This window comes from Mustela nivalis, assembly GCF_964662115.1.
Source record: "Mustela nivalis genome assembly, chromosome: 1".
NCBI lineage: Eukaryota > Metazoa > Chordata > Mammalia > Carnivora > Mustelidae > Mustela > Mustela nivalis.
The window spans coordinates 169,828,204-169,854,737 of NC_139020.1; the positions used below are offsets into that span (position 1 = coordinate 169,828,204).

The 26,534-nt window shown below is 39.5% G+C and overlaps 1 protein-coding gene across 1 annotated transcript in view; it reads right to left on the minus strand.

Moving 5' to 3' along the window:
• ARL8B (ARF like GTPase 8B) overlaps positions 1 to 21,817 on the minus strand; it is a 53,642-nt gene extending 31,825 nt beyond the window's left edge. The window contains exon 1 of the mRNA XM_082728818.1: positions 21,430 to 21,817. Within this exon, the coding sequence (XP_082584944.1) occupies positions 21,430 to 21,552 (123 nt within the window). The 5' untranslated portion in view covers positions 21,553 to 21,817. The remainder of the gene's footprint in view (positions 1 to 21,429) is intronic.
• Positions 21,818 to 26,534: the final 4,717 nt, after the last annotated feature.

Genomic DNA, 26,534 nt, shown 5'->3' on the forward strand with positions numbered 1-26,534 from the left:
CTAAGTATGTATACTGTAATCCTCAGAACCACTAAAGAAGCCATACAAAGAGGATAGCCAAAACTGCAATAAATTAGTGAAAAACAGTCCAACTGAAAAGGGCACCTGTGTGGCTCAGTGGGTTAAAGCTTCTGCCTTTGACTCTGGTCATTATCCCAGGGTCCTAGAATCAAGCAGCACATCGGGCTCTCTGCTCAGCAGGGAGCCTGCTTCCCTTCCTCTCTCTCTGCCTGCCTCTCTGCCTACTTGTGATCTCTGTCAGATAAATTAATATCTTTAAAAAAAAAATGCTTTCACATTTAAAAAAAAAAAAAGAAAAAAAAGCAAAAAGGAAGAAACAAAGGAAAAAAAAACAAAGGTCACAAACAGAAAACAAATAAATGGTGGCACTAAATCCAAACATGTCAATTATAGCAAAAGTAAATGCTATATAAACACCAATTAAAAGATTGTGAGAAATTTTTAGTAAAAAGACCCAACTACATGCTATCTATAAGAAACCTACTTTAAGGGCGCCTGGGTGGCTCAGTGGGTTAAGCCGCTGCCTTCGGCTCAGGTCATGATCTCAGGGTCCTGGGATGGAGTCCCGCATCAGGCTCTCTGCTCAGCAGGGAGCCTGCTTCCTCCTCTCTCTCTCTCTGCCTGCCTCGCTGCCTACTTGTGATCTCTGTCAAATAAATAATTAAAATCTTAAAAAAAAAAAAAAGAAACCTACTTTAAGTATAATGACAGAGAAAGGTTAAAAGTTAAAAGGATGCAAAGAGTAACTAACCAAACGAAAGATGGAGTAGCTATATTACTATCAAACAAACTAGACTTGAGAGCAAAAAAATTTCCAAGTCTAAAGAAGTACTCTACAAAATGACAGAACCAATTTCCCAAGAGCATATAACATCCTAAATGTAAACGGGCCTAACAACAGAGCTTCAAAATACATAAAATTAAAACTGATGAAGTTGAAATGAGAAGTAAACCCAGTCAGACTCAGCATTCCTCTCATGTTTACAAAATAGCAAGAAAACCAGCAAACATACAGAATTTAATAACATCACTAACAATCAAGAGGATCTAATTGACATTTGTAGAAATTTTTAAAAACGCTTCATTCAGGGACGCCTGGGTGGCTCAGTTGGTTAAGCAGCTGCCTTCGGCTCAGGTCATGATCCCAGTGTCCTGGGATCAAGTCCCACATCAGGCTCCTTGCTCCGCAGGGAGCCTGCTTCTCCCTCTGACTCTGCCTTCCACTCTGTCTGCCTGTGCTCTCACTCTCTCTCTCTTACAAATAAATAAATAAAATCTTTTAAAAAAAAAAAAAAAACGCTTCATTCAAAAAGAGAACACACATTTTCTTCAAGTGAACATGGAACATTCATTCAAGATAAACCATATCCTGACCATAAAACGAAGCTTAAGAAATTTATAAAGATCTGAGTCATACAAATATGTTTTCTGACTATAAGGGAATTAAGCTAGAAATAATACATACTATCTGAAAATAAACAAATAATTGGTTATATATTAATCTATGGGCCAAAAAGAGAAGTCTTAAGGAAAATTAGGTATTATTTTAGACTAAATGAAAAACACATTAAATTTGTGAGGGGTGGCTAAAGTAGTGCTTAGAAGGAAACTAAGACACTCAAATGTGTACCTTAGAAAATTCTCAAAACGTAAAAGAATTATAAAAGAGCAAATATATACAACAGTATTACTATAATTAACACTGTTATATGCTATTTTGAAAGCTGTTAAAAAAATCAATCTCAAGAGTTTCATCAGGAATAATTCTTAGTATCTGTAGATGATAGACATTGACTAAACTTATTGTGATAATCATTTCACAATATATGAAAGTCAAGCCATTATGTGATGTACCTTAAACTACACAGTGCCATATTTCAATTTTACATCAATAAAACTGGGTGGGGGAGAACAAAATAAATCCAAAACAAACAGAAGCAAATAGTAAGAGTAGTAATCATTAATATCGAACATGAAATCCACAGAAGTAAATCAATGGAACCAAGAGCTGATTCTCAAAAGACAACTAAAACTGATAAACGGACAGAAAAAAACAGGAGATACAAAATTACCACTATCATTAATGAAGGAAGGGATATCACTAAACTCTACAGATATTAAAAGTATTGTAGGAAATATTATAAACTCTATGCACATAAATTCAATAGCCCCACTGAAATGGACCAATTTCTTGAAAGTCACAACCTATCAAAACTAAACAGGAAGAAAAAAACTGAACAGTCCTCTGTCAATTAAAGAAATATAATTAGGGATTTTAAATTCCCTTTTTTTGCGGGGGGGCGTTCTTTTTTTTTTTTTTTTTAATTTTTTATGTAATTACTACCGTCAATGTGGGACTCACACTCACAACCCTGAGATCAACAGTCACATGCTCCACCAACTGAGCCAGTCAGGCACCACGATTTTAATATCTCTTTAAACAATCTCCAGAGCCAGGGGTGCCTGGGTGGCTCAGTGGGTTAAGCCTCTGCCTTCGGCTCAAAGTCAAGGTCCCGGGATCAAGCTCAAAGTCAAGGTCCCGGGATCAAGCGCCGCATAGGGCTCCCTGCTCAGCAGGTAGCCTGGGTTCCCCACCCCACACACCTGCCTCTCTGTCTACTTGTTATCTCTCTCTCCGACAAGTAAGTAAATAAATCTTTAATGAAAGTCTCCAGACACAGATGGTGTCACTGGTGAATTCTACCAAACATTTTACTTTTAAAGATTTTATTTGTGAGAGAGAGAGAGAGCGTGCACAAGCAGGGAAAGTGAAAGACGGGAGAAGCAGGATCCCTGATGAGCAAGGAGCCCCATGCAAAACTTGGTCCTGAGACGAAGGCAGATGATTTAACCCACTGAGCTACCCAGGTGTCCCCTACCAAACATTTAAATAAAAAATAATACCAGTTCTACATAATCTCTTCCCCAAAAATACAAGAGAAGAGGCAAGAATATTTCCCAACCAATTTTATGAGTCTAGTATTATCCTGATACCAAAAAGTAGTTTACAATATTCAAAAATATGGATACGCTCCTAAACAAGTATAATGACATAGGTCAGTAACAGGTAGCAAGAGTATGGATAGCTAGAAAATACATACCAATCTACATGAACTTCTATAAACTAATGGATTTGTTTGTGATTTGGGGACAATAACCCTTGACTAAGGGAGATCTATCATTTGCTGAATGATCTAGCTCATCAATTTTGTTCAACCAAATGCTGGTGTGTAGAAGGTAGGGGAGTGGCAGAATACTAACCCACACCCCCATCAGGAGATTACTGGTGGTAAACCCACCAATGTTCTCTCATAACATAGGAAACATTTATTCAAACCTAAAATTTTCAGAATACAACGAACCACAGTTCCACACATACAGCTGCATCCCTCACTCTGTCTTTTCTTACTGTACCTTGGATTAGTTTTAAGAAGTCCAGAAACCTGCTCTAACACTCACTAAATAGAGAATTAAGGACAAGACTAGAAGATCAGTCTGTGTTGGAATTTAGCCATGACTCTTAGTTCCTTCCTGATGAACCAACCAGAGAACATGATTTTTAAAACTGTTGTGCCTAGTCCCTAAAGTGAAGAAAACAAGCTAATCATATATTGTATGGGAAGATGCCATGACCACTGCTACCTCTGAAAAAATACAACCAGGAGGCCCACTGGGAGCCCTGCAAGCTTTGTATCACATATTGCCCTAATTTCTTTGAGACACAGGACACCCTGCAGGAATTAAATTGACTCATTCAGAATTCCCAGGTCCAACATCATCCATTAACTACTTTTGCTTCCCATTCAGCTCCATTTCTTTAAAAGAATTTATACAGAGGTTTTTCTGGGCTATTAAGAAATCTAACTGGTGATGAACATTTTATATAATTTTCTGAGTCTACTTCATTCTACTTCCGAGACAATAAACTTCATTGCTCATTGAAACTGTAAGATCCATTAGTGGCTATTTAGATCTCCAATTAAATAAATGTCAGAGACATTGCTGAGAAGTTACCAGGAAAGTGTCTCCTAGCTTAGAATTTAACCCATAACTTCTACTGCTACTAAGAACTTTTAAATATTAGAATGAAAAAGCCTCCAAATGTAATAATTTAATATCCAAGGATTACAGCATATCATGCCAGACTACTGCGTATTCATGACCTCTTATTAGATCTCTTTCCCAACTAGAAGATAAATGAAATTCTTGAAACCTTGCTCCACAGGTCTATTATAAAATAGCAATACTCTCTTCCTTATCTTTTAAAAAAGACTACGCATCCCTGAAAGAAGTAGTGGAAGCAAGAAAATGTTTAGAAATACAATTCTGACATCAGGCTCTGCAGTAAACTAACTTTGGCACCTATTATTAGAATACACTAAAATCTGGATTTTAATTTCTTCATCCTTTATTTCCAACGTGGAACCTTTTCCTGCCTCTTGTTTATCTGCAACTTTATCTCCTCCACTAATAACATCATGTGGATTGCTTAGTGCTTTTCCCCACTGTAAAACCTTCAGTAACAATGCTTATGTTTTAAAATATTAAAGTTACTAATTCCCTAAAAACATTTTAAACCAGAATGCATCAAGTCTTTTAGCTCTCTGTTTACTTATGTATCAATAGAGACATCTCTGCTTCTACAGTTATCAGTTTGGCAGTACAGCATAGTTTGAATACATTTTCTCTTTCAGAAGCTGTTTTTCACCCCCTTGCTCTCTCTGGGTGTCCCTGAAGAAACACCAAACATTGTAAAGCTACTCCATTAGCCCAGTCAATGTTACCAGCACTGCTTCATACTGAAACACAGCTCTTAAATGATGGGCAGTCATGAAATACTGAGTCACTGTACAGTGCTCAGGTTCCAAACTGCTGTGTCTTCTAAATGCTACCATCATTTTTTATTCAGTAGCTGTCTACAAACCCACTTACTACCATCAGGTGGGGAGCTTGGCAAGGAGTTAGAAGTACAGGAAGAGGCTGGAGTGACAAGGATGTTTTCCAGCTATAATGTGGTTCCTGCATCAAGAATACATCATTGTTTTTAGTTAAGCCGTATGTCACTGACTTAACACCATTAATAACAACAGTAATTATGATAATAGCAACATGATACCATTCACCTTACCTGCCTCATTTTACAGAAAAGAAAACTTGATATCAAGATCACAAGGTCACACACACAGCAGCAAAACTGGGATTTGAACCCAGGTCTGAATTTCAAAACCCTAATGTTACTTTCTACTTGAGCATAATTCTTCAGGCATTTGAAAGTTACCTGTCAATAAATAAGCCAAGGCCATTACTCGTATAGAGGCTTGAAGTCTATGTTAGGTTGCTCAACCACAGGGACAACAAAATACAAACTCAATCACCAACTGAAAGATTATAAATTGATACTATACTAAGCATACATAGTAAAATACCAATTTAGGCCAATCACAATCTCTTTCACCAAACCAAAACTAGCAACTACAACCAAAATTACCAAAAGGAAGACTTAAACCAAATAGACCAGCAAAATTTTCAGTATTTGCCCCAAACATCCTAGCACATCTATAACAGATTATGGCAAAGGATAGTCTAGAATTTCAGCTTCTCTCTCACAACGACAGAACTCTCATCAAGAATAAGAAATTGGTCCCTAATGGCCAGCATAACTCCATCCTGGAACTCAGAAACCTTTCAACCCCCTCTGAAACTAAATCCCTACTCAGTACTCACTTGAGGGCTGAGAAAAGATCCATTTCATCTGTCATCTAACTGGTACACATACTCCTGCCCTAACCCCCAAATATTACATCAATCACACTGGTAATTATCAACTATGGAGCATTTATGCCAGGCACTATTTTGCTGATATATCTTACCTCACACCATGAGCCCATGGGACAACTATTCTCACTCCCGAATCACCAATGAAGAAACTGAAACTTTGAGGGGGTCAACAGGTCTAGAATTCAAATTTAGGCATGTCTGACCCAATATACTTAAACATTACCTTAACTACACTGTTTCACTCTATTAAGTCAATAATTACGAGCACCTCCTGAGTCATGCATAGAGTTATGCTTAAGGGATACAAATAAGAAAGTTTGCAGTCTGAAAGTGAAGACAGATAAGATGATAACAGACCCATATAAATATATACAATTTTGAACATATTGCTATGAAAAGAGAACAGAGAGCAATTAACTTGGTCTTAGAGAAGAGTTAAGGCAAGACTCCACAGATCTGGGGCGCCTGGGTGGCTCAGTGGGGTTAAGCCTCTGCCTTCAGCTCAGGTCCTGATCTCGGAGTCCTGGGATGGGCCCCGCATCAGGCTCTCTGCTCAGCAGGGAGCCTGCTCCCCCTCCCACCCCCGTCTGTCTCTCTGCCTACTTGTGATCTGTCAAATAAATAAATAAAAATCTTTTTAAAAAATTAAAAAAAAAAAGAAGACTCCACAGATCTGAGATCCAAACAATATGTAAGGCAGTGCCATCTAGGGAAAAGGAGCACCAGGAGATAATGTATTGTAGAAAAAAGAAAAATGGCTTGGTATCTTGGGTGTCTTATTTTCCATCATTAACAATCTATCTAACATTTATTTAACAGCCTGATTTCTCCTTCTCCTCATAACCATCTTGCTAATTTTCATTGGCAAATTTAAACCCAACTCCAAAGCCTGACCAAAAAAAAAAAAAAAAAAAAAAACCTATACGCACACACATACACTAAAATTTCCAAATGCTCCTAGGAAGAATAATATAGAGAAATATTAAAATACTCAGTAAAAGAGACTTAAAGTATTTGGCAATAAATTGCTAAAGAAAGCTAAAAATGGCTAAGGAACACCACAAGAGGTGATGTCCCATTTCCAAACTAGTGTCAGTCACAAGACTTGGAAGAGCTGTACTGTATCAAGTGGCAAAACAAGGTCCTAAAGGATTTGTCTGTAAACAAGGATTCATCATAGCTCACTTTTTAATGGAATAGAACATTCAGGCCGAGTTATAGTTGTATCCCAGACCTATCTCAAAACTGTGTCACTTAACCTCTTTTTTCCTTTTATAAGCCAGTGAGTATCTACTTAACAAGGGAGCTAAAAGAATCATATAATACTTTGTGTATGAATGCACTTCATAAAATAGTCAACTGTTCCACTAAAAAAAAAATAAATGAAAAGATTTTCACTGAACACCCCTTGTGTGTTGGAGACAGTAGAAAAGGATGACTAAGAAATAGTAGGATGGGGTCACCTGGGTGGCTTAGTGGGTTAAAGTCTCTGCCTTCGGCTTAGGTCATGGTCTCCTGGGATGTCCTGGGATGGAGCCCCACATTGGGCTCTCTGCTCAGCAGGGAGCCTGCTTCTCCCTCTCTCTGCCTGCCTCTCTGCCTCCTTGTGATCTCTGTCAAATGAATAAATAAATCTTAAAAAAAAAAAAAAGAAATAGTAGGATGTATAGCAACATTACTATCCTTAAGTATAACATAGTATAGAGGCTCCTGGATGGTTCAGTTGGTTAAGCATCTGACTGCTGATTTCAGCTTGGGTTATGATATCAGTGTTGTGAGATCAAGGCCCATGTCAGACTACGCACTTGGCATGGAGTCAGCTTGTCCCTTTCCCTCTGCTCCTAAATGAACCTCTTAGCAAACATCAAACAACCTAAGTGGGATAAGGAGATTGGGGATCACAATTTCTTTTCAATCACACAGTAAAATAATCAGTAATGGAAACCAGTAAGAGAGAAAAATACTCTAATACTATCCACGTGTTTACCAAGTACCTAAAAAAATCACAACTTAAATCCCAAGAGATCCGATATCCTTTATGTTTAAAGCACAACAAACTACACATATCAACTTTTCTCTTCAGTAGAAAGACAGTATGTAAAACTAAACCATATTTTCCAGGAATAGAAAACATTTCCCTCCAAATTAAATAGTGAAGGCTTCCAAGCCTACAAGAGCCTGAGCCACTTTGAATATACAGCCTTCATTCAGCTGCTTGGAGGGCCTGTGGATTAGGCCCTCAGAATTCTGGACAGCCTGCAATCTGGGCACAGACTCATGTACACAGGCACCATAAACAAATCAAGATACCCCAAATGCAGTTCTGGAGGAGTGGAGAACATTTTGTAACGTTTGCAAAGTAAGTAATCAGCAGGGTAGGATAACTGACACAAATCACAGGAAAAAGTACTCTACAAGATTATTTTGAAGAGAAACTCAACTACTTTCTAAGTTTCCTACTACACGGATAAAGATACAAATTGAAATGTTAATTCTCAGTTTTAGTCCCACCATATCTAAAAATAATAGCATGAATGCACTTCCCATATATAAATTCACTTTATATCATAATCATATAATACATTTTACACTCAACTCATTCCTCTGTCTTCTAAACTCATTCCCCCTTCTCCACCCCATATTCACTACTTGATCAAACAACCATATTTCCCAACATTCACTGAACTCCTTAAAAAAGTCTCTGACAACAAATCCCCCTTTGCCCTACACATCTGGTTCAACCACTGAACTGCACCCACTGGCAGCCCCTGGGTGGCTCAGTAGTTAAGTGTCTGCCTTGAGCTCGGGTCACAGTCCCAGGGTAGAGGGATGAAGCCCTGCACTGGGCTCCCCGCTCGGTGGGAAGCTTAATTCTCCCTCTCCCACTCCCCCTGCTTGTGCTCCCTCTCTCACTGTGTCTCCCTCTACCAAATAAATAAATAAAATCTTTAAAAAAATTTTTTTAATTGTACTCATTCTACTTCCATAATAAAGCTGTCTTTTCCTTACTCCTTAACTCAGTATCTCTCAATCAGATCTTTTTTTTTTTTTAAATATTTTATTTATTTATTTGACAGAGAGAAATCACAAGTCAATGGAGAGGCAGGCAGAGAGAGAGAGAGAGAGAGAGGGAACCAGGCTCCCTGCCGAGCAGAGAGCCCAATGTGGGACTCGATCCCAGGACCCTGAGATCATGACCTGAGCCGAAGGCAGCGGCTTAACCCACTGAGCCACCCAGGCGCCCCAATCAGATCTTTGTAATAGCCTTGTGACCAAGCTCCTTTTCACTGGTCTCTTTATTGATAACTAAATTCATCCTCTGAAAAACAGGTCTTACTTCATTCCCTCAAACAAAATTCTTCAATGGCTCTCCATGCATACTGATTTACTTTTGCAGTCTTGTTTTCTCCCTCCTGCAAGTTACATGTAATACAACAAATTTCTTTCCCTCAATTGTGTCCTTCCTACTCCCACTGTTCCTTCTTGAACATCTTTTCTTCCCTCCATAATACTGGAAGCTGCACAAGGGAAGGAACCATGCCTGTTTTGTTCCTCACTATATCTATGCCACCTAGAACACTATATCAAATACTCACTGAATAAAGGAAAACCACTCTACTCTCAAAGTTCACTTAAGGGCACCTGGGTGGCTCAGTTGGTTAAGCCATCTGCCTTTGGCTCAGGTCATGATCTCAGGTTCCTGGGATCAAGCGCATAGGGTCTTTGCTCAGCAGGGAGTCTGTTTCTCCCTCTCACTTTCTCTTTGTGCTTTCTCTTTCAAATAAATAAAATCTATAAAAAAAAAAAAAAGGCAGTTCACTTTAGTGGCCACTCCCACCAAGGTCCTACTAAACTGCCTTTCTAAAATACCTGCAATGTCTTAGTCAAGTGAGGGTAGCATTTTGTGCCAATCTTAAGGCACTTAGTATTTGTATCCTATACATACATGGCTAATATGAAGCACATATTCTACGACAAACAACTTTGTCTGGTACATTTAGGAACCATCTATCACAAAAGCTTGTACAGAGTTTAAGTATACATAAATACACTTTGTTGTTATATTCATTCATTCACTCAATATTTACAGAGCTTATTACATGCAGGGCATAGTGCTTTGCACTAAAATGCAGTACTGAAAAAAGGACAAAGCTCTGCCCCTATGGAACTTACATTCATAATAAAGACAAAGGTAATAAACAAGCGAATTTCTTAAGGCAGCAAGTATGATGAAAATTACAGTGGAGGTGGTATGATCAATCCTAACTTGGGAAGACACATGCAAGAGACAGGATGAAAGAAGTATGTAAAGGTTAAAACTGGTCAAACTGGCCCACATTCAGACACGCTGAAGAAAATTACAAAAACAAAGTTTTGGGCACAAACATTTTAATCACTCAGTAATGGAAAATAATGTCTGCAACCAAAATATACATATGCTGATTAATTAAAGCCTACTAACATCCATTTCATTTAACTTTTTTTGGAAAAGGATAAAGGTTGGGTCCCTGGATTGAGAAGAAGGGGATCAAAAGTTCCATGTTGGGGCTCCTGGATGGCTCAGTAGGTTAAGCATTTGCCTTCAGCTTGAGTCACAATCCCAGGGTCCTGGGATTGAAGCCCCATATCCACAGAGAGTCTGCTTCTCTGCTCCTCCCTGCTCCCAGCCCATGCTCACTCTCTCTCTCAGATGAATATAATCTTTTTTTTTTTTTTTTTTTAATTTGACAGAGAGAAATCACAAGTAGATGGAGAGGCAGCCAGAGAGAGAGAGGAGGAAGCAGGCTCCCTGCTCAGCAGAGAGCCCGATGCGGGACTCGATCCCAGGACTCCGAGATCATGACCTGAGCCGAAGGCAGCGGCTTAACCCACTGAGCCACCCAGGCGCCCCAGATGAATATAATCTTAATAAATAAAATTTTAAAAGCAAATACAAGTTCCACCTTGAACTTACTGAACTTGAGTTGCCTTTTAGCCATCAAAGTAGGTAAGTCAAAGAGACTACATGAAATCACTCAGAAGGTACAACATGATCCTGCCACAACTGCATATACTGTACATTATGCTAGGTGAAAAAAGTCAGAAAGAGAAAAACACTTACATGTGAAATCTTTAAAAAAACAAAAAAAAAGTAGTACTCAGAGAACAGACTGATAGCTGCCAGAGGCAGGACATAAAGGATGGTGGCAGAAGAAATAGGCAAAGGGTACCAAAAGGTACAACCTTCCAATTACAAAATAAATAAGAGGTAATGTACAGCATGGTGACTTTAGGTAATAATACTATACTGTATATTTCAAAGTTGCTAAGAAGTAAATCTTAATAGTTCTCATCACGAGTTTAAAAAAAATTATAACTATGCATGGTGATGGATGTTAACTAGACTGTGAGGATCATTTTGCAATATATACAAATATGCAGTCATTATGTTATACACCTAAAATTATTATCATATGTTAATTTATCTCAATAGCAAAAAAAAGCATATATTTTTGTATATTTAAAACAACAGAGAGAAAATAGGAAGGATATACAACTTAATATTAATAGTCATTAAATCCAAGTGGTATTAAAAATTTTTTGTTTGCATATCTATTTTTTTTATTTGACAGAGATCACAAGTAGGCAGAGAGGCAGGCAGGGGGCATATACTCTTTTTTAAAACAATATGGATTCTCTTATTCTTTTTAAGAAACAAATGTTTTTAAGTTTTTAAATTCAGCCACTGAATGAAGAAAATAGTAAGATCAAAATAAAGAAACCAAAAGCCAGGAGTGAAAACAGCTAGATTTTGGAGGCAGAAAAATTGGGTTTCTTCCATTTCCTAGTTTTTCCTCTGATAAGAACTATTTAAAAATAATGAAGTCCATATACTTGTATTCAAACTTTTTCCATAGAAAAACGTGCTGGCAAGAAAAAGTAGGTCTAGTGATCAATGTCTAAACCAGACCTCAACCCACCTTCACAGAGGACTCTGACAAAAGCTCTTTCTGGTCTAGCCTGCATACAGTCTCAAGTGTACTCAAGTACTGCATACAGTACACTTCTCATCTCAGAGAGGATGGGCTACCACACACACAGTATACTTACTGCCTGCTGGGGCTCGCAAATTTATGGCTGTCAACAGTGATTAAACCTACTCTAATCTTAAATCTTGGTTTAAAAACTAAAACAAACAGGAAAATGGACACCAAAGTTTTGGTCTTATCCAAATTTAAAATTACAATCTAAGCATACACGTGTACAGGTCACCTAAATTCTAGAGGGCAGGTAGTGCTGCCAAGGGCCACTCTTTTCTTCTTGTAGGGATCAGTCTATCTTTCTACCTTTTACTGTGAAGCGACATTCTTAACTCTCATTCTTTTTTTTTTTTAAGATTTTATTTATTTATTTGACAGGCAGAGATTACAAGTAGGCTGCGAGGCAGGCAGAGAGAGAGAAGGAGGAAGCAGGCTCCCTGCCGAGCAGAGAGCCTGATGCGGGGCTCGATCCCAGGACCCTGGGATCATGACCTGAGCCGAAGGCAGAGGCTTTAACCCACTGAGCCACCCAGGCGCCCCTTAACTCTCATTCCTAACACTATGTACGCTTTGCATACTGATATATGAAAACGGATATGTGGGTTCATAAAAACATTTTTCTTAATGTTATATTGTGAAAATAAGTCTATTCGAAAATATATTTGAGCACCTAGTATGTGTCAGGCACGTTTCAGGGTACTGGAATGTTATTGGTGAACAACGCAACAAAAAACCTTGCCCTCAAGAAGAGCACACTACAGTAATCTATCTAGCAGCTACCATTTATGAAGCACTTCCATATTACTTGCCTTGTTTTGAACACTGTTCAGAATGTTTTACCAGTATTAACTCAAAACAACTCTTTGAGGTAGAAACTACTATTATTCCCATTTTACATGTAAGGAAACAGACACTAAGGTGTTAAAAACTTGCCAAAAATAAGACAAGTCAAAGAAGAAGAGTCAACATTTGAACCTCAATAGTCTGGCTCTCAGTTCCTAACCTCTATGCCATTTACCTCATGTAGCCACTTAAACATATTCCAAATAAACTCATTCATACCATGTTCATATGCCAACAAATTAAGGCTCAAAATACATTCTTAGAGTAATACTACTTAGGTAGAGCTAAAGTAATTATTATCAAGTAAATCTGTAAAAAGACATTTTTAGGATCATTTTGCCAATCATCATCCAAGTTTTTTTTTTTTTAAATAACAAATGATTCTTTTTCTAACTCCGCTTAGATGGAAAAGCTTCAATTTTCAAGTAGAAATGTCACTACTTAGATACCTGAAACCTAAAATTTGTCAGTATTACAATTTTTTTAAAAAATACAGTATTCTTAAAGATGATTTTAAAATGAACCCTAAAGCTGTGACTTTTTTAAATATAAAAGAAATTTCCTTTTGGAATATGAAATAAGAATATTATTCTACTGTAAGAAACTAGACAAACTGAAATCAGATCCAAATACAAGACCCAATGTCTAATTTAAGAAACAGTGTAACCTTTAAAAAAAAAAAAATAGCACAACAGAATGTAAGCCTTGTGGTTTTGACTTTGAAGAAAGAAATTAACTCAAATTATCCCATTAGAGATTCCAATTTTGGTTTGTCACATCCCAGAAAAACTAAATGCCTTAAATTATCATTCAATTTTGAACATTCAGCAAATAGGTTAATTATTTTTTCTTAGTTTTTTCCTATATGAGCACAAAAGACAAGAATCAACTTTTATAATTATAAATGATATTCAAATTATTAATTTAAAAAATTCATATGCTATAGCCTCAAAAATGGTCTACTGGCAAACATTCTTTTCCTTTTTTTTTTTTTTTTTAAGAGAGAGACAGGTGGTAGAATAGAAGGGCAGAGAGGGGGAGAGACAGAAAATCTTAAACAGGCTCCAAACCCAGCACAAACAGGCTCCAATAAGGACTGGATCTCATGACCCTGAGATCATGACCTGAGTCAAAATCAAAAGTCGGATGTTTAACCAACTGAGCTATCCACGCATCCTTACTTGGCAAACTTTCTGAGATTCTGATATAGAAAAGAATATTTTCTAATACACCACCCCCACCCCTGGAAGAAAAGCAGCATCACACTATAAAAAGACAAGATTAGGTAAGGACTGCATGGAAATATGCCAGATTCCTGGAATACAAATCTTAATGCAATCCACCATTAAGTTTAAAACAAATCAGATCCAGATAGCTAAAGAGGATAAGCTGCATTTATATGACTTGCCAGCAAAATCCAATAAAAAAGAGAATTGAGAAAGGCATTATGTTCTCTATAGTCCCAGTCTTAGTAGTTGCTGAAACATAGATACGTCTCTAAACATTAAACAGAGGCAGAGCAATTACCTAATAGAATAGTTTAAAAATACTGCTGGTTTACTTATCAACAAAACTAAGTATGTTTTGCCCTAAAAATAACAAGGGGCAAGTACTTAGCTGACGTCCAACCCTATATATGAAATCTGTTAAGAAGACATTCTCAAGTAAGAGTGCATACTTTACTTTCTGAAAAGCAGTTTGGCTGTTTGACATGCAATATGTTCCTATCTTCTGACCTAGTGATGTAACTCTGGAACTCATCCTTAGGAAATACAGAACACACTGATGTACACTAGCAAAACACAAAATTACTCAAAAGTCCAATAATGAGGAAATGATCAAAAATATTATGGTACAGCCACGAGATATGCCATAACAATAAATTAAAAAGGCATTAAAATGGTTTTACACACAGAAAAATATATACACCATAATTAAAACAAACTAGGTATCATGTCAAAACTTTTAAAAAGTGTTTGGAGGGGCGCCTGGGTGGCTCAGTGGGTCAAAGCCTCTGCCTTCCGTTCAGGTCATGATCTCAGGGTCCTGGGATTGAGCCCTGCATCAGGCTCTCTGCTCAGCGGGGAGCCTGCTTCCTCCTCTCTCTCTGCCTGCCTCTCTGCCTCCTTGTGATCTGTCTGTCAAATAAATAAATAAAATCTTTAAAAAAAAAAAAAAGGTGTTTGGATATATCCAATAAAAAAAAGAATAGATAGACAGATAAATAGATAGATAAATAGGGGCAGCGCCTGGGTGGCTCAGTTGGTTAAGTGTCTGCCTTTGGCTCAACTAATGAGATTAGGATCCTGGGCTGGAGCCTCCTGTATGCTTCTCCCTTGGCCTCTGCTTCTCCCCCCTTCATCCCCCCCCACTCCTGCTCTCTCTCAAAACAAATATATAAATAAAAAATTTTTTTAAATAATAATAAAGACAAAAAGGAAATACTTTGAAATACTGACAATAGATAATGCTGGATAATGAAGACAGGTTTCTTCTACTTTAGGGATGCCTGGGTGGCTCAGTCATTAAACATCTACCTTCAGCTCAGGGCATGATCCCATGATCCTGGGATAAGCCCCGCATCCAGCTCCCTGCTTGGCAGGAAGCCTGCTTCTCCCTCTCTCACTCCCCCTGCTTGTGTTCCCTCTCTCAGTCAAATAAATAAATAAAATCTTTTAAAAAAGAAAGTTTTCTATACTTTATACTATCCTTTTCAAATTTCTACTAATGACCTTGTCTTATTTTGATAATCAGGAAAAAAATCTAAAAATAATATTTAAGTAACTAGTTTTTATAGGAGCAATGCATTTTGTATCCGTGTTCAGTAATAATCCACTTTATCTCTGAGAAGGTTAAAAAGAGCTTTAAGTTGTGAGATAGCTAAGTCAGTAATTTAAAATGGATTATTGCACTATAACAACTTCTTAATGAGAACATTTGACTTTTGATATTCTAGGTCTGCATGGAAAAAATAACGGGAATAGGGAAGAGGGTAAAGAACTTGGAAGAGAAGCTCCTTGGCAAGATGCCTCTGTGCTATAATTCCAAACGTGAATTTGAAGACCACCTCACTGGAAGGCTACTTTCTACAATAAAATTACAAACATACTAACCTGTAGACTTGAGCCACATTACGGTTTCTTTAAAAACTATTTTCCCCATTCTTACGGTTTCTTTAAAAACTATTTTCCCCATTCTTACTCCAGAGTAATTAAGTAATAAACATTCTGATCAAACCCAGAATTATTTCTGCTTTTTAAAGAAAATAAACATAACTCAGTAACTCAACAATGCCTGTTAGCCAGTTATTTAAACGTCCAAACATAATATAATTTATATACACATCTTTATTCTTTATATAATCATCCTTTCCCCTTAATTCATGTCCTCATATATACATAGAAAGATATACACACACACACACACACACACACAAACACACACACACAAAGTCCTCAAATGTTAATCAACATGCTTATGATGCCTGTGTTTAAAATGTTATCTAGATTCATAACAAGAGTATATTTATGAACAAACATATTTTTTAAAAAGTTTTTTTAAAAGATTAAAGTCTCCTAATCTACAGCTCTATGATCCTAATCTCAGCTAGACTTCACAGAGGTAGACCAGAAAATTAGAAAGTGAACTAGCCCCTAAATTCTAATTTTATCTCTGCTACTAGTTAGCTGTCTTAAAATTTCACTTACTTTTCGGGATTCTCCAGCTACACCTATTAAAAGGGAGTAAAATTAGACCAGTTTAATTAAAGTTTCTACAAACTCTGAAAAACTGATTCTGGGGCACCTAGGTGGCTCAATCCTTTGAGCATCTGACTCTCGGTTTTGCCTAAAGTCATAATCTCAGGGTCCTGGGACCCAGCCCCAGGGGAGCTTCACGCTCAGCAAGGAGTCAGTTTTAAATTCTCTTCTTTTGCCCCTCCCCCACACACATGCTAAAGAGCCTGTGCTCTCTTCCTCCCTCTCCCTAAAATAAACAATCTTAAAAAAAAAAAAAAAGATTCTAGGTTCAAATTTCTACTATTGTTCCAAATACTTCCTTTTCCTAATTCTCAGCAGTAATAAACTTTTCCTTGGATTAACCAATTTTGTATCAATACTTCACAAAAATGTAAACTTTTACACTATTCATTTTTTTTTAGAGATTTTATTTATTTATTTGACAGAGAGAAATCACAAGTAGACGGAGAGGCAGGCAGAGAGAGAGAGAGAGAGAGAGAGAGAGAAGCAGGCTCCCTGCTGAGCAGAGAGTCCGATGCGGGACTCGATCCCAGGACCCTGAGATCATGACCTGAGCCAAAGGCAGTGGCTTAACCCAGTGAGCCACCCAGATGCCCCTACACTATTCATTTCTAAAACACACTCTAGGGGCGCCTGGGTGGCTCAGTGGTTTGGGCTGCTGCCTTCGGCTCCGGTCATGGTCTCAGGGTCCTGGGATCGAGCCCCGCATCGGGCTCTCTGCTCCGCAGGAAGCCTGCTTCCCTCTCTCTCTCTCTCTCTCTGCCTGCCTCTCTGCCTGCTTGTGATCTCTGTCTGTCAAATAAATAAATAAAATATTTAAAAAAATAAATAAAAAAAAATAAAACACACTCTATCTATAAAAGTTAGCCTATAACACTTTGGTAAATACTATTAAACATTTCTTAGGAATTCCTGTAACCCATGTAAGAGTCTCTGCTAAAGATTACTCAACATACATTACACATATAGGACACATGATTTATTACGCAATAACTGCCATAATACTTAGCAATAAGCAATAATATTTCATTCCCTAACGTTAATGACAAAATTAAAGACTAGAGTTTTTTAATGTTCAAAACAAAGACAACACTCTATATGTTCAGGGTGTCTATGTAAAAAATATTAGATAAAATCAAGTATCATTCCATTTTTGAAACAACAAGAATATGAATTTTAGAAATGAACCTCTCTGTTAATAAAATGCCTAATTTCAGAATGAGCCAAACCGTACAAAATAATGCAGCTTCACAAACCTTTTGAGTGAGTTAAATGACATTTCTGAAATTTTTCTTAACTTTTATTTTAAGATTTTATTTATTTATTTGACAGAGAGAGATTACAAGTAGGCAGAGAGGCAGGCAGAGAGAGAGGGAAGCAGGCTCCCTGCTGAGCAGAGAGCCCGATGCGGGACTCGATCCCAGGACCCTGAGATCATGACCTGAGCTGAAGGCAGTGGCTTAACCCACTGAGCCACCCAGGCGCCCTTTTCTTAACTTTTAAAGCAGAAGATAAAGAAAGCCGCATTTTATGCAAAAAAGTCAACTTTTACCAAAAGAAAACTGGCATTCATGAGGCTTTTCATACTGGGCAAGCTACTTTCTCAAGAGACACAAAGTACTCAAACCATCGGTGTTTGAGTCTACAAATCAAATATTTTATACAAAATACAAAGAATAGTTCAGTTAATTTTTTCAAATATAAGGCTAAATTTACTATTTTGGAAATATTGTTTTTACCTAAAAGTCTGTAAAAATTACTAACCTTTTCCTTGTCCTCAATATTTTTTTTTTAAAGATTTTATTTATTTATTTGACAGAGAGAGAGATCACAAGTCGGTGGAGAGTCAGGCAGAGAGAGAGAGAGAAGCAGGCTCCCGCTGAGCAAAGAGCCCGATGCGGGGCTCGATCCCAGGACACTGAGATCATGACCTGAGCCGAAGGCAGCGGCTTAATCCACTGAGCCACCCAGGCGCCCCTCAATATTTTCTTAATAATCACAGATTTAAGTTAGAGTCTGAGTTTTGTTTTTTTTTTTTTTAAAGGTATGAAATCGGGGCGCCTGGGTGGCTCAGTGGGTTAAAGCCTCTGCCTTCAGCTCAGGTCTCGATCCCAGTGTCCTGGAATCAAGCCCCACATCCGGCTCTCTGCTCAGCAGGAAGCCTGCTTCCTCCTCTCTCAGCCTGCCTCTCTGCCTACTTGTGATCTCTGCCTGTCAAATAAAGAAATAAAATACTTTTTTTAAAAAAGGTATAAAATTTACACAGGTTTCTTTTTTCTCAGCATCTTAAATGCTACAACCAACTACAGTCCAGATTTTTTTCTAAGCCAAACCTATCCACATCATAATTCAAAATGAACTGTTTAATTAAAAAAAAAATAATGGAACCACCAGTTAGTTCACTTGGAAGTCAAAAGGTTTCCAGAAGCTCTGCTGTTAAAATAATCTAATACAATATTTTTTAATGGGGGGGGGGGGTGCATGATGTGATTATTTGCTACAATCCACAAATCCACTACTGGAAGCCACATTTAGATAAATCAGTTTCAAGGAAGGAAAATGACCCCAGCTAATGACCTTCTGAATATTGTTTAAAACACTGTGTCTGCATTAAAGAAGTGTATCTGCTACAAATAACAGCACCACTTACCTAGTCCCTTCTATGGGGAGCATGGTGCTAGTCACTTAACATCCGTCATTTCATTTACTGCCCAGAACAACTCTTTAACAAACCTATTATCATCTCTATTTAATAGATGAGAAAAACAAGGACTGAAAGAGGATACAAAGCTGCTAAGTGGCAGAGCCAGAATGCAAACCCACAGTTCCCTGACTTGAAAGTTCTTGTTCACATTAAGCTAAACCATCTATGAAAAATACAGTAAGCATGATTTTCAGGCTTATGTCTTTACAAGCTCTTCAAAGATTTACTGAACTTTTTCAGGTTTCCCAAGCATAACTACTCTGCAACAAATACAACAATTAATTGTAGTAATGCACCTACATGTACACTGTATATTAACTGAGTCTCGTCAAAAGGATAGGGTTCTAAGGAGACTCCAATTCTTTTTTTTTTTTTTTAAGATTTTATTTATTTATTTGACAGAGAGAGAGCACAAGCAGGCAGAATGGCAGGCACAGAGAGAGGAAGGGAAGCAGGCTCCCTGCAGAGCAGAGAGTCAGATGTGGGGCTCAATCCCAGGACCCCGGGATCATGACCTGAGGCAAAGGCAGAGGCTTTAACCCTATGAGCCACCCAGTTGCCCCAGGAGACTTCAATACTTATCTGAAAGGAAAACCAGAAAATCTACAATTAACTTTTCTGTATGGTATAAAAACTCTAGTACAGGGGCACCTGGGTGGCTCAGACAGTTAAGCATCTGCCTTAGGCTCAGGTCATGATCCAAGGGTCTTGGGGTTGAGTCCTGCATCAGGCTCCCTGCTCATCCCAAGTCTGCTTCTCCCTCTCCCCCTACCTCTACCTCTACCCCCTGCTTGTACTCGCTCTCTCTCACATGCTCTCAAATAAATATTTAAAATAAATAAAAGCTCTAGCATGGGTATTTAGCTAAAATCTTTTAAATTAGTTTTAGTGCTATCATATACTTTCCACTCAACCTGTTGCAAAGATAGTTATCTCGAGCCAAAAACATATCACAAAAGGAGCCAAACACATAGATAAATTTTCTTTTACACTTCTATGCAATGTTCCTCAAAGGAAGTCTGGATCTCTGCTAATCTTTTTCTTCAAGTCTTACTCACTCTGCTGCTCCATTACTGCAGGACTAAGAGTCACACGTTACCTATTTTCTCCCACAAAGGAGCTGTGTTTGAATCATTCCTGTAACCAAACCAGTTGGGCAACTCGTCTATTAAATAAGGATTCCAACCATTACCTAAAAGATGGAAGGACTGCTGCCATCTCTCTTAGAACAGTTCTGAAGCTTATCCCTGACAAGTACAAGCACCTATCAGCTAAAGGTGAGTCACATCAACTCCCTGCCTCTAAATTAAGATTAAAGAGAATCTTTTCCTCTCTTATTCCTTCCCCAGCTAACCACCCAAGCAAAATTTAATAATCATCCTTCCACTCAATCACTGGGGAATAAACACCACATCGTATACAGGTTCCCAGGGCAATTTCCCCGCTAGAAACCCATTTCCCGGGCCTGGAACAGACTATGTTCCTGCCCAGTCTCTTGCCCACCCTCCCTTTCAAGGAAAAATCACCCTCACAAAAGATCAACCCTTCTTCCTTTTCCAAGGAAGCTGAGGGACTACAGATCCATCTTTTCCGACTCCTGGCTCTGAACAAGCAGAAACCCCTAACTGCCTGGCTAAATAAATGCTGAGGGCTACAGCGAACTGGCCTGGCTGGAAGGGTTTCTCCCCAGTTTCTACCAGCGAGACCAGCAGCAATAAACTCGATTCCCCGCCCCCCACACGGGAACGACTGAAACCTAGTAACTAAATTACAGGGAACATACTGCCCACGGAATCCGACAGCCCACACGGGTCTCCTGTTTCCTCACGATGGGGCTCTCCGTCCGGAGTGGCTACTTGAGGGACACTCTGGAGTCTCACGCGTCCTCACAGGACCGAGGGACAGCTCGCCAAATCCCACCCCTCGGGGAACTGACAGGCGTTAACCCTGCAGGTACCCCCACAGACCAAATCCAAAGGAAACTCAATCCTTAAAAACGCGACAAGGCCGATTTTACCGCTTCCAAGCTCCGGCCGCGCTGAGAACCTCGCTTTCGGTAGAAGGTGACTAAATAGAATTAACCCTTAGACTGCCGATCCAGTGCTACCCCTCGGTCACCAACACGCGGGAACTCCAAACCTCGGCCCCCGCGGGGGTGACAGGAACGGCTTGCCTCCTCCCCTCGTCCCACTCTCATTAGCCCCACCGCGCTGAGGGCAGCCCCGGCCCGGGCCTTCGGGCAAGAGCCGGGCGGGCGGGACTCGCGGGCTGCGGCGCCCCGGGCGGGTGAGCGGGCGGCACTCACCGCGATGACATTGACGAAGGTGGTCTTGCCGGAGTACTGCAGCCCCACCAGCGTCAGCTCCATCTCCTCCTTCCAGAAGAGCGAGCGAAACCAGTCCAGCAGGCGGGAGATGAGCGCCAACATGATGGCGGCCGGGAGGGAGAAGGAACGGGCGGGCGGGAGGACGGCAGCAGCGACGGCACCCACACGAGCGGGCCTCAGCCCGGACCCCTCAACGGCTCCTCGGGGCCGCGGCGCACCACGGGCGGACACAGGCGGGCGGCGGCGGCCGAAGCCAGGAAGCCGAGCGGGTCATATGACTCGCCCTACCCCACACGCTCGTCCGCGCGCCACCACCGGCACACACGGCAAGAGCGACGTGGCCTGTCCGGCCAGGTGCGTCGGCCGCCTGCAGCGCCACCTTCTGGAGCCTCCCTGCAGCACCGGCGCCGGGAAGCTGTCCCTGGGCTCCCTACCACCCCTTCCTTACTCATTAACGCTGATTAGCTAGCTCATCGTTCTTTCTACAGTTGTTTATTGACAGTCGGCTCTATGCGGAAAATCTTCAAGACTCTGGGAGATTGAGCATGGAATAAAAATCCCTTCCTACATTTTTGGTATTAGCAAAAGCAGGAGAGCCACAAATGTTTATCAAGCAGAAACTGATTTAAAAAATCAGTGTGGCCCCCAAAGGGAATATTATGCAGCTGTAAAAACAAATAAGGAAATTCTCTATGAACTGAATGAAATGATGTCCTGGAAATGTTTTCAAGGACTGTAAATGCTATGTACATATATACAAGAATGTATTGTATTTGCAAAAAGAAATCCTAGAAGACCAATAAAAACGGTTTCTTATGAGCTAGAAGAAACTGAATGGCCAGAGACAGGAATGGGAATAAGACTTCTCTAGGTATCTTTTTGTTTGTTTGTTTGTCTGTTTGTTTTTTAAGGATTTTATTTATTTATTTGACAGACAGAGATCACAAGCAGGCAGAGAGGCAGGCAGAGAGAGAGGAAGGGAAGCAGGACCCCGCTGAGCAGAGCCCAATGCCGGGCTCAATCCCAGGATCCCAGGATCATGACCTGAGCCAAAGGCAGAGGCTTTAACCCACTGAGCCACCCAGACACCCCACAAATAAATAAAATATTTTTTTAAAGTTTTTTTTTTAAGTGAACTTTCGTAGTTCCATGGAGAACTAGCTATGGAAAGGCATTATGGGTTGAATTGTGTCCCTCCAGATATGTTGGAATCCTAGCCCCCAATACCTCCAAATGTGACCTTGTTTGGAAATAAGGGAGCCGGGAGGGGAGTAGACATAATTATGCAGACATAATCAGTGAAGATGGTCATACTGGAGTAGAGTGGGCTTTTAATCCAAAACAACTGGTGTCCTTATAAGAATATAGCAGAAGATACACAGTCACAGGAGAGAAGACCATGTGATGATAGAGGCAGACACTAAAGTATGCAGCTGCAAGCCACAGAACACCAAGGACTAGCCAGCAAGGCACCAAAAGCTAGTAATGAGGGAGCAGAAGGCAAAGCACAAGCTAACACCTTCCCCCGCCAGCCCACTCCTGGGTGGGACTTGTATGATATTCTTCCAGGAACCTCCCAATTAAATGCTAATATATCTTGCTAGAGGGGACTCCAACCTTAACTTGACAGTGGCAAGACCTCTGGTATCTTGTGGGTATCTTGCAAATTGGGCTCCTTTAGCATATGAAACTACTTTTTTTTTTTAATTTTTTTAAATTTATATTCAGCGTAACAGTATTCCTTGTTTTTGCACCACACCCAGTGCCCCATGCAATCTGTGCCTTCTCTAATACCCACAACCTGGTTCCCCCAACCTCCTATCCCTTGCCCCTTCAAACCCCTCAGATTGTTTTTCAGAATCCATAGTCTCTCTTGGTTCACCTCCCCTTCCAATTTCCCTCTATAAAACTACTTTTGAAACCTCCCTTTTCCCTACTTCCCCCAAGTCCAGAGTATATAATCAGCCACTTCTCAAGGCCCCTGGTGCAGTCCTTCTTTCTGCTGAGGGATTCTGTCCTGGGCTTTAATAAAACCATCATTTTGCACCAAAGACGTCTCAATTCTTTCTTGGCGGGGGGTTCCAGACCTCACCGCACCAAACCTCACCTATATTCCGAAACCACATCACAAGGGGAGAGGCACAGGACAGAGTCTCTCTTACAGCTTTGGAAAGAACCAACCTGGCCAACATCTTGGTCTTGGACTTGTAGCCTCCAGAACTGTGAGACAAACTGTGATTTTTAGCCATCCAGTGTGTGCTTCGTTCTTAAGGCAGCCCTAGCAAGCTAATGCAGAGAGAAATAATAGAAGCAGTGTGATGGTTCGGAAGCTCTTCTATTAGTTTAAGGGAGTGATGATGGTGGCTGGAACCATGACGTTGTAGTAGGTACTTAACGTGCTGGTCATCACAGAGCTTTCATTCTGGTGGAAAGGACAATGAGCCAATAAACACTAATTTTAAAATGAGAAATTGAACATTTTTCAACCTTTACAATTATTGTAATTCTCTTCACCTCTAATACTAGTCAATGAAAAAGTCATTCTTACCCTCTAATTCTAGTTTCCCTTTAAAAAAAAAAAAAAACTGGATAATTGGGTGCCTGGGTAGCTCAGTGGGTTAAGCCTCTGCCTTCTGCTCAGGTCATCCTCTCAGGGTCCTGGGATCAAGTCCTGCATTGGGCTCTCTGCTCAGCTCCCCCTGACTCTCTGCCTACTTGTGATCTCTCTCTCTCTGTGTCAAATAACTAAAATCTTTAAAAATAAATAAATAAATAAAAATTAAAAATAAGAACCTCTTAAGTCTATCTTAAAAAAAAAAAAAAAAAACTGGAGCGGCACCTGGGTGGCTCATTGGGTTTGGGCCTCTGCCTTTGGCTCAGGTCATGATCTCAGGGTCCTGAAATCAAGCCCCGTGTTGGGCTCTCTGCTCAGTGGGGAGCCTGCTTCCCCGTCTCTCTCTCTACCTGCCTCTCTGCCTCCTAGTGATCTCTGTCAAATAAATAAATAAAACCTTTAAAAAACTGGAATATTTTTTGTCATATAAGCACAATATTATGGTTGTAAAATATCTAACACAGATATATGACAAGAAAAAGTTAATTTATCTTGACATCCTCAATTCCCTCATCTTTGAAGTAACCCATTTTAACAGTTTACTCTTTTTATCAAATAAACACATATACACATATGTGTGACAGTTTTCTCTTATATACAAAAATGGAAACATGTAGATGTTACTCTATAGCTTCTTCTGTTCACTTACAGTTAAGTGCATTTTATTAAAAATAAAGGCAATAAATACTCAAAATAAATGTTTCCTAGTATTTTACTATGGTTTACTATTATCTATTTCTTCTTTTTTTAAGATTTTATTTATTTATTTGACAGACAGACATCACAAGGAGGCAGAGAGGCAGGCAGAGAGAGAGGAGGAAGCAGGCTCCCCGCTGAGCAGAGAGCCCGATGTGGGGCTCGATCCCAGGACCCTGGGATCATGACCTGAGCCAAAGGCAGAGGCTTTAACCCACTGAGCCACCCAGATGCCCCTCCAGTTTTTTCTAAAGATAGATTTAAGAGGTTCTTATTTTTATTTTTATGTATTTATTTAAGATTTTATTTATTTGACAGAGAGAGAGATCACAAGTAGGCCAGAGGTACCCCACTATTATCTATTTCCTGAAGCTATTTACAGGTATTCTATCCATAAATGGAAATATCATATAGTAGAAAGTTACTAAATATGTCTTTTCAATTCTCAGTTCATTCATGTTATAGTGATAGCTTGAAATTAGCCATAGTAGGAATAGTCACACCATGAAAATTAGGAAACGATAAATCAGGATTCCACCTTTCCTAACAAAACCAGTTGTTAGACATTTGCCAGAACACTGTTAATAATACCTAAATCATAGCATTAGAGTGAGGATTAAAATAATCTTAAGTTAAACTAAGTAAGGTTGTAAAAGGCAGGATGATGTACTTATTATACATAGCCTACATAGTTAGAGCGGCTGATTGTGATTATCAGTTCCTCTACCCATCATCTGTGTAAACTGTCAAAGCTGTTTAACCTCTCTGTGCCTCTATTTATTAACATTCACTAAATGGTAGTTATTATTTCTAGGACATGGTATCTTGGGACATTTTATTAACAATTCAGGGGCTAGTTTTCTTATCTATAAAATAGGGATAAAGATACCACCCTTATTTGTGGTTTTAATTGAAGAGGCATTTTCTGCTGAACTCAGTCGAGTATTGTACTAAATCACATGGGTCCGCTCTTGCCTTTGAACTTTATCTCCAATTAAGTAAAAGAACTGGAATGCAGGATCACTTGTTCAGACACATTTAAAAGGCATGTGCAAAGGTCAGGAATCCCAGTGTCCTGTGAGTGTGGATGGTGTGGGGTAAGAGAGAAGATGGACTGATATGTTTACCTCATGGCTGTTGTAATAAGAAACATAAAATTCTATGCCAACAGACTAGGGATGCATCCTTGAAGACCATTCTTGTTTTAGCTATCAGAAAACTGAGGCACAGATGAGGTAATATCACAGTTAGGGACAGAATTTTAAACTGTAATCATCTTAAGGACAGGGAACCATTTCTATTTAAATCAATAAATTCATTCTGAGCAAATGAGGCAGTCACTTAGGCATCTGTTATATTAGCTTCACACTTGTCTAACAGGATAATAGTTTTGGCCAAAGAATAAAATGGGTGTGACACATTCCATATGTTCCCACTGGCCTCATTATCAGCCTCAGATCATCTTAAAATGACAGCAGCTGGGCCTCCTCCACAGGACATTTCTGCATGTCGGCCAAGTCTGTCAAGGAGCCAGGATTTTTCATTACCCGTGGATATCACCTCAGGTCATATAGATAGCCCCCCGAATCTGCAAGGGACAGAAGGTCAGCTCTGCCTTTTCTTTTTTAAAATGTTACTTTTATTTTATTTTAAAAGATTTTATTTATTTATTTGACAGACAGAGATCACAAGCAGTCAGAGAGGCAGGCAGAGAGAGAGAAGGAAGCAGGCTCCCTGCTGAGCAGAGAGCCCGATGTGGGGCTCGATCCCAGGA